Raw genomic sequence first — 9,342 nt, 5'->3', positions numbered from 1 at the left:
AAAAAATAAAAAATAATTAAAAAAAAAACAAAACAAAAAAACAGTAACAACTGGCCTTGGGAAAAGAGTAAACCCAAGCACCATCTGTTCATATGATGAATTTGGTAAATGGAGTTTGATGCAACACCAGGCTGTAACAAGACCAGAAGCTATTAAAGAGTAAAGCGCTAACATTTCAGGTAACTTTAAGCAACAGCAGAAATGCTCACTCTGAAGTTACTGAACTTCGTCCCAACTCAGGCCCACCCATTCATACTTTCTTACAATCTTCTTGGTGATTTGCTGTGAGGCTTGTCCTTCGCAACAACTGTACTTTTTCATCAATAAAAGCTTCTTGGTGGGGAATTTCATTGTGAAGGGGTGACGAGTAAGAAATAGCCAGTTTCTGCTACTGAGCAAAAAGACATATCATATGAAACAAAGTTTTAATTTTTATTTTACATTATTTATACATAAAACTTCCAAGGAACCCTCTGAATCCAACAGAATGTTAATAGCACGTCTAAAAATGAACTTCAGATAGTCAACATTCACAAAATGTTGAAAACTGATTAAAATATACATATTACGGAGAGCTACAACTTCACTACGAGGCAGGCATGTATTTTTTGACTTGTATAGCACCGTCATTTACAGTTCTTTAAAACTACAGTGAAGAATGGAAGTAGTCAATGGTAAATACCGCTCCAACTTAAAATCTCTAAACAAATAAAAATAAAGTTAAAACTACCTTCCTTGATTTACCATGATTTGTGATGGTGTAAGTACTGTACATTTTTTGTAACAATATCTTATTAAAATGCCTGATATTAAGTGGCACAAGTAAAAAAATTAAAATAAATTAAGAAGCAAAGGCCAATCACTGGACATTAAGCTTCAGACATTATCAATGACTAACACTGATATTTATTTGTTTCTGCGCCACCTTTTAGTAACAGCATTTTTACAACCACAGAAGCAAAATAAATTCTAGCTCGTCCTCTGGTTGGGTGGCTTCTTCTCACTTTGCAGGCATTTTCTCTGCCATGTGCTTTTGCTGACTTTCAGCGTGTCTGCAAAATTAATAGAACAGTTATTTAGTTTAAAAAGAAAGACCCAAACTGTTTATCAATCTACAGCTAAAATGTGCTCCAAAGTTTGGTTCAAAGTTACTCAGAGTGAAATGTATGAGAATCAAAGAAAAGACCTTATTCAAACCAATTTGGCCTCTTTAATTTTTATCTTCCACTTATGATTCCTTTTATTTTTAAACAGCTGGATTAACTCAATACCTACAGATGTTATTACCATGAAGAAGAAATACATTATGTTTGGAAGTGAGAAGAGGCAAGTGTCTGGGACACCTGTGTTAATAAATACTTGCAACATGCCTTCTTCATGCCAGGGATGGCACCCTGTGCTGGTGTCAGGTGGTGAGCAAGACAGTGAGGTTTTGTTCTTGTTGGGAGCGTGCTCCAGTGAGGAAGGACAAGAAAGCAGCAAACAGCAAAGAGAGAAATAGGAGACAGAAAATGAATGTTAAACAGAAGATCCAAAAAAGGTGCTGTAATTGAGCGTAACTGAGTGACAACTTTATGTAAACACAGGTACGCAGACAGATGCAGGTATTAATGAAAACTTTTCACAGAAATCTGGAGCCACAAGGCAAGACAAGACAAGACAAGACAAGATCCCAGAAATCTGGAGCCAATAATCTAATTTGCTCATACAAAAGCTAATACCTAACAAATACAAGGTCTTTAAAGACCTATCATGCTGGCATAAAATTTTTCCCTCAGTTAACTTCAAGCACACTATCACAGTAGTGAAGGCGGGCCTCACAGAGGGGCAGGTGAGTCTTGTTATTTATTAAGCTCTGTTAGGAACTGTGAGGCCAAAGTTAGGCCAAGCTAGTCGCTGGGCCATGGAGGCAGGGGGAGACAAATGGCCAGGCTGTTCCTACCACTTGAATGGGCACTTCTCAGGGAATGGTAGCAAAAGGCTGCAAAGGACAGTGGACTTGAGGGATGGTTTTAGGAAATGTACATTCAGCAAGAGAAAAAGATGCAAGGATGTGGTTTCCAGCTGTATGCAAGGGTTTAGGAACAGTTTATGTGTGCTGCTTGGACTTGGGTCGTCAGTTATGTCAAGCTGAGCTCACTGGTTTTTATGCAGAATGTTCCATATCTATGGTGCAGACAAACCACAGATACTTTCAGAAATAGGGAAGTGAGAGCACCATCTTTGCCACATTCAATAGCCCACAAATAAATGGCGATGCTCACATAACATAAAGGAGCTCAGGGGAAAGACACCTTCACCGCTCCATTCTGTGAAAAGACCATCTTTTGTAGCTGACTGCCCTCTGGTTCTGGCTATGTGTATGAAAGAGCTGTGATCATTCTTTTAAAATTAGCTCATGTCTCTTAAATTCAACTCAAGAAATATTTTAGCATCAGTGAGCTAAGCTTCCGCTCTAGCTAATTTAACTGTAGTTCTTACAGCAGATGCTTTATTTTATACCCATGTGTGCATATGCAGAAACATACACTGGGGGCTTCTAAGACAGCAAAGCAGACAGGAGACAGCTCTGAAACACAGTGAAAGTTGGATGCTCTTTTGAGACACACATCCAAAGGTGAATGTTATTAACATTTGAAAGAAAGCAAGGCAAGAAGTTCAAGTCTTTAAAACTAAAAGGTTTTCACTGATAAATCACATTAAAGTGTTTTTAAAGATCTGTTTCACCCAGAACACACTAAGACATTTTTTATCAGCGATCATTACTGAGGACCTACTATATGTTCCACAGGTCTTGTGTTAGGCTCTGGGGATATGGCTCTAAATGAAATGAAATCACCTCTGCTCAAGGGAAGGCTGTTTGTCGGGGGATGACAAACATAACAGGGTCAATCTGCTGCACCTGAGACAGATGGGATGGGAGTGCACAACTGTGGCGATCAGGAACCAGGTCATATGGCTGGTGGTAACACTGCTGGACACCCACCATGTGGCTGCATGTATGCTGGGATCATGACAGTAAGGAACAACCCGGGCAAATTCCCAGGAGCCTCTGCTAGGCCAGAACTATTGCCATGACTTAGGCAGAGGTGACAATCCAACACAAAAGGATCATGACTATTAAAAAGCCAAGACTTTGGGGACAGGGAGGCCTCCACCTAAGAGGCATCCTCTGAACAGTGGTTCTCAAGTTGTGCTATGCTACGAACCACTGTAGAGCTTAAGGAAATCCTGATGCTCAGGCCACCCCACACAATAATAAAGTCGGCATCTCGGAGCAGGCCCACACACCAGTAGTTTACAAAACTCCCCGGTGGTTCTAATGAGCAGCCCACATCGAGAATCACTGGATGAACTGACACCCAGAAGGGCAGGAGTGGACAGGTGAAGGAAGCGTGGGAAGAAGAAAATTTCCCCTTTGTCTCCCCAGTGGAACTCTCATCCATCTGAGATCGTACGCTGCTGCAGGACACTGAGCCAGTGGTCTTCAGCAGGTGTTCCCTGGACGCAAAGTGGCTCTTCTGCAGCTGGGATCAGACACATAGCTTTCTCCCCACATGCAGATGGCTGTGAAGGACACCGTGCCCCCACCTATGGCAGGACTGCTCTAATTTCAAGGGCTCTGTCAGTGCCTCTTAATTAGTGACTCCTCACCTTTTTACCCACACTATGACTTGCCCCGCTTCCGTGATCACATCCTATTAAAAGTGTGAAGACACAGACATGCTGCAAGGTGGGCAAATCCTCACAGTGCCTCGTTAGGAAGGGCTGACAGCACTGCGTGGAGGTGGAGGGGAGGTCTCCTGTCCCAGAAAATCAGGCCTTATGGAAGGCGTCAGAGGTTTCTCAGAGAATGTAGATCCTTGTCTATGGCCACACCACCCTCAGCGCGTCTGAGCTTATCAAAAAATGTAGGTCCCGGGTGTGACTCACCACTGACTTCCCATAATCTCAATACTTGCATGCAAAGTCTCCCACTAACAAAAGGGGTCTGTTCTGCAGCTGTTAGTGTAGTGCCTGAATACGGCTCTAGGTGGCAGTAATGCGATTCGGGAGTTACTTGGTACTTCAGATTCAAGTATGCTCAGAGAGCATGAAAATTCCTACTGCTTTTAGGTGAGGGACAGACACGGTGATATAATATTTAAAGCACAATGAACAGTGCAGCCCATATTTCTTAAAAAAGATCTTACACATGTGTGCAGCACTTATTTTGCTAGCAAAACTTTACAGTAAATGCTACATCATTACAAAATAATTTTATTCGCCTTACTTACTGGGATGGGACCCTAGAGTAGGAGCTTGAGCCACAGCACTACCTAAGTTTATATGCTTCTCCGGGATGGCTCTGGATATGGGGTTAATTCCTTACATTAATACGACAAGCAGAGTTCTTTCTTGGGAGTCTTTAGCTCTCTGAATACCATTTTAGATAGTAATAGCAGCTGTTCTCTCCTGGCCTAAAGACTTTATATGGACTGTCTCAGAAAAGTGCCACAGTAAATTTGAAATGATAGCACTGTTTATATTATTTAATGTACTTTACATCCACATACATGGCATATCCACAATGTATGATGTACCTTTCTACAAGGAAAGTACTAAGAAATGGAAGATCTTGACCAGCATTAGTCTACTCGAGTGGTGGCGAAGCTAAGGCCTGCACGCCGCAGCAGGCACGCAGTGTCCTCTGTCTGCACACGAGCCAACTGTATGAGGTGTTTTTTCTAAACTAAGACCTCAGCATTCAGCATTCAGGTGTAGCTGCAGTGTTGGCACTTAACAATAAATGAATAGGTTTTCGGTTACAGTTTGGATACTTGGTCTTTACGAAGTTCTCTATCACTGGCCTACTTTTGCATCCCTTGGGAAGGGCACATTTGTTACCTTTATGGAGAGGCAGTTGGTTGGGAGCCAAGCTAGAAACTCAAGCCTGGACTTCCCCCCAGTGAGGACAATGTGATAGCACTGGGGCTGTGGAGAGACAGCTGTCAGGGTCCCTGCCTTTTGGATGTGGCAGAGATGATCTGGAGTTAGGTCACATAACAGCCAGCGCCCCTCTGTGGCTCCAAGTTTGCTGCTGCTCATGAGCTGGTGACATGCCATCGTGCAGTGGCTTGGGGCCAACGCCGTCAGGACCATCCTCCCAGGGCAGAACTGTCTCCCTGAGGTTGGTGAAAATGTAAAAGCCCTAAGTACTGACACTGCACCATAGGGGAAGAGGGCTGCTGGAAGCGACGCAGTTTCCAAGGTGTTCAGGCCGCTATTCTCCTTTCCACTCTTTGCTCCAGGCGAGCCTCATGTAAAAGTGGAGGATACAGTGCTCTAGAGCTAATTCTTGTCCTCGTTTTAAATTTCAGACCACCTGGGCTTCCTTCCTCCCTTGGAAAGGAAAGCCAGACTGACCTGGTCAAGTCTTCGATGTCTACCAGCATGGCGTCCTGCTCGGTGTGCAGCTCATCCCGGATGAGAAGCAGCTGGACCAACTCCTCGTTCAAGCCTGGGGCAAAGAAAGGAGCATTTAAAATAAAACGGCAGCCAAGTCTCAGCTGATGCCTGTGTTGACCACTTATCGGCATCTGGACACATACACATGTGTAAAGAGTGAGACGTCACAGTACAGATGTGGGCGTCAAAACAGTCTATTTCAGCTTTTTCAAAACTTACGAGAAGCAGCAGTTAGAGAAATACGACCAGTTTACTATTTTAGAGGTGCTAGAAGAAATACAGGGGTTAGAAGGACAGACTGCGCACCCTTACTGAAAATGCTCGCGACTGGAAACATTTCAGGTTTTGCTGACTTGGTGGTTTCAGAATATTTGAATTGATACTACTCCCAAATCCCAAATCTGAAACGTTCCAAAAAAAAAATTATTTTTTTTGTATTTTAGGGAAGGGTCTACAGGGTGTTCAGGGTCTCACTAGTAGATCAGACTCGTAGTGATCCGCTTGTTTACAACCTCCCAAGTGCTGGGATTATATGGGTGCACCACCACACCCAGTCTCAATTGCCATCTCAGCGTGCCCCGGGGACAGGGCCGGCATGGCAGGCCCGGGGATGGAATCCCCAGCCCCTGCACCTGCTTGCAGGTGCTTTAATCCGCTGAGCTATTGGGCTGGCCCTATTCCAAAATTTGAAACTTTCTGAACATTTCAAAGCATTTGAGATTTTAGATAGGAGTTTGGCGGAACCAGGCATTGAACTCAGGCCCTTGTGCTTGACAGGGAAGCACTTATTCCACTGAGCCATCTCCCTGGGCCTATATATTCAATTATGTTTATGTCAAGTAGAAAAAGAACCTGTTAGTTGCCAGGAATTAGCTTGTTAGAAAAAGTAGAATTTGTCTCTAAGAAATGAGCATGATCAGTTTTCTGTCCTTCATTTGCAGGCTGCTCCTTGCCACACTGACCACCATGGGATCCTGTTGGCACCTAACTGTGCTACCTCAAACACCCAGCTGGAGAGGTGGCCCTCCAGGCATGCACAGAGCCTTCGTGTAGCCCGGGGAAGTGGTTCTAAGGAAAAGTGTTGTGTGGAAACGCTGGAAAATCAGAATTCCTGAATAATCAGATGTGTAAAAGCTGAAGAAACAATGTTTAAAGTATCCAAAAAACAGAATGTCAGTGAAAATATTCCTTAGATTTCTACTGGGAATTAGATAGATAGATAGATAGATAGATAGATAGATAGATAGATAAAGATAGATAGAAACACTTCTAATTCCACCAAATCCATGCACTGAGTTAGCTGACTCTTGTCCATGAAAACTATGAAAAAGCAAAGGGCTTGCTCTTGCCCGTCTCCCTCACAGAAGCCCCTGCGCAGCCAGGCACAAACACAGCACTCAGCAATGTGAGACCTGGGCAGAGAAAGGAGAGAAAGGGCGGGCCACTTGGAATCCCCCCTCCCACTCTTGTAGAGATTCTGGCTTCAGTGGTCTGCTTATCGTCCTTAAATTCAGAGTAGTTTCAAATTTTAAAAACAAAGAAAATCATATTGGGCTGGCTAGATAGCTCAGCAAATTAAAGTGCCTGCTTAAGCTGACTCAGGATCCAGGGTTTGATCTGGGGGCGGGGGCGCGTGCCAGCCTTGTCCCCAGGGCATGCTGAGACAGAGATTGAGATTGGGCATGGTGGCCTGTGCTTGTAATCCCAGTGATGGGGAGGCTGAAAATAGGATCACTTTGAGTCCAATCTGTGTAGTGAGACCCTGTAGACACTGTACTAAATACTTAAAAAAAAAAAAAAGAAAGAAAAGAAAATCATGGTGGTGTATAAAATCTCATTGACTACCACAAAGGTCTAGATTTCAATTTTATTATCTAAGAGTCTAAAGAAGATGTTTCAGTGGTAAAAGACTGGAAAGGCTTTTCAGTCTTGGAATAAATAACAATTCTAGAAACTAATCTTCAGCAGAAATTAAATGTAGTTCTAGAATATATAGTTTTTAGAAATCCTGTAAATGTATGGTTACTTCATTAAAATCTTGAATCATTTCTTCTGATTTTAAAATGATACTGAATGTATTAACATGGCACTGCATAAGCTACTTTTTATTTAGAACTAGTGAAACATCTCATTTATTTCAGTGCGCTCTTGGAGTAGCTTTTTACAGCTACCACTCAGCAGAGTGCTTGCAAATCTGAGCCCTTAGTACACAGAAATATTTTTTCTAATACTGTTTTAAGCTGCTGTGAAAAGTTTCAAACAGATAGAGTAGCAGTGAGACTAGCTGATAAATCCCTGTACCTGCACCCAGGCCCAAGGAAGGACGCTCAGCTCAGGGCCAACCTACAAGCTCTCGCTGTGCCTCTGCTGGATTACTTTAAAGCAATGAAATGCTACATTCTTTCATCTGGGAAAGCCTCAGTGGGTATCTCTAAAAATACAGGGGCTTTAAAAACAAGTGCAGAGGACCACAATTACCTTTATAATATATAAAATAAAAGTTAATTTTCAATAACTGAATGCTTGCTCAGTTATTGTTCAAATTTTTCTGCTTGGTTCACAAGGGCTTTTTTGCAGTTGGTTGGTTTGAATGCTGCTTTGGCTGGTTTCTCTCTTGGATTCCTTTTAATCTGTAAATCCCATGGGGTTTGCAGAACCAGATTCCAGAGGCTGGAGAGATGATGAATTCATCCAGCTAACCACTATGCCTTAGTGAGGGTGGTCTCTCTCTCTCTCTTTTTTCTAATCTTTTATTTATTTATTTTGGTACAGGGGCTAGCTATATAGCTCAGACTCGTAGTGATCCTCCAGTCTCAGCCTCCCCAGCACTGAGATTATAGCCACCAAAACCAGATGGCTGGTTTCGGTGGCTGCACTGTGTGCCCAGGGTTCTGGGGCTGGCATGGCATGCGGTACCGGGGATCACACCTGGGTCCTCGTGCTTGCCAGGTAGCTGCTTAGATCGCTGAGCTATCTCGCCGGCCTGAGGATGGTACTCTTTTAGCAGGTCACACCATCACAGTCTCCATAAGACCAACTGCCACCAGCGAATGCCACTGACTGCTCACTCGCTATCCCCTCTGGATCCTCCTGTTAGAGGGCCTGCTTTATTCTGGGGAAAGGCTCTTACTTTGTCACCCTGTAATTTTCACCTGCTGGTAACACACCCTTTTACTCTACAGAATCCCACAAAATAAGAATGATTTGACTTGATTGGTGATGACGGTTCCTAAAACACATGTAAGTCCCATAAAGTGGAAGGTGCACTTACATACCAAGCAACCTGTGACTACAGAACTGTGCTCGGAACAGGTGTTCTGAGTTAAATGCATTAGATGCATGCACAGGGGACTTAAGACAAATCAAAAGGGGTCGTATCCATGGTGAACCTTGAAAAATACACAAAATGTTTCACATTTTTAGTTAGAAACACATCAAAGACCAAAAGACCCTTGTGACTCTTTTCTTTCTCTTGCAAACACACAGAAAGAACCCAGTGAGCGAACCACACAAGGACTGAAGCAAGGACGCAGCGCTGTGCTGTGCGCCTCGCGCCTCATGCCTGCTTCGCAGCGCGCCTGCACTTACTTTCAATCTGCGAGTGCAGATCGTTGACTATCACCTGTAGCTGCCCAATGCTCATGTCTCGCAGGTCGGCGGGTTTTAAACTTCTTTTCATTAAGCATTCACTTATATGAGGCATGTGTGGCAGCTGAGGAAACAAGGGGGGACAGAGATGTCAGCAGAGTGGCACACACCCACGTCTGGAGTGTGAGCCTAGTCTCGTGGTGGATCCACCCTCACTCACTGCCCTCTGCTCAGGCTCTGTGAGTACAGGCCTCCCCAATCTCTGACCTCCCCAGTGTGGGTTCCTACCCAGCATACCTCACGGCC

General features: G+C 43.8%; 1 protein-coding gene across 6 annotated transcripts in view; it reads right to left on the bottom strand.

Moving 5' to 3' along the window:
• Window positions 1-406: 406 nt before the first annotated feature.
• Window positions 407-9,342, bottom strand: part of LOC101575222 (IQCJ-SCHIP1 readthrough transcript protein) — an 890,224-nt gene continuing 881,288 nt past the window's right edge. For all 6 annotated transcript variants that reach the window (XM_012516600.1, XM_023699695.1, XM_023699694.1 and 3 more), the window contains 3 exons: window positions 9,037-9,160; window positions 5,407-5,500; window positions 407-1,052 (listed from right to left, as the gene is read on the bottom strand). In XM_012516600.1, the coding sequence (XP_012372054.1) occupies window positions 1,001-1,052; window positions 5,407-5,500; window positions 9,037-9,160 (270 nt within the window). In that variant the 3' untranslated portion in view covers window positions 407-1,000. The remainder of the gene's footprint in view (window positions 1,053-5,406; window positions 5,501-9,036; window positions 9,161-9,342) is intronic.

This window comes from Octodon degus, unplaced genomic scaffold (genome assembly GCF_000260255.1).
Source record: "Octodon degus isolate 3935 unplaced genomic scaffold, OctDeg1.0 scaffold00115, whole genome shotgun sequence".
Lineage (NCBI taxonomy): Eukaryota > Metazoa > Chordata > Mammalia > Rodentia > Octodontidae > Octodon > Octodon degus.
The sequence above is the reverse complement of the archived record's forward strand: the minus strand, read 5'-3'. Positions and strand labels throughout refer to the sequence as shown.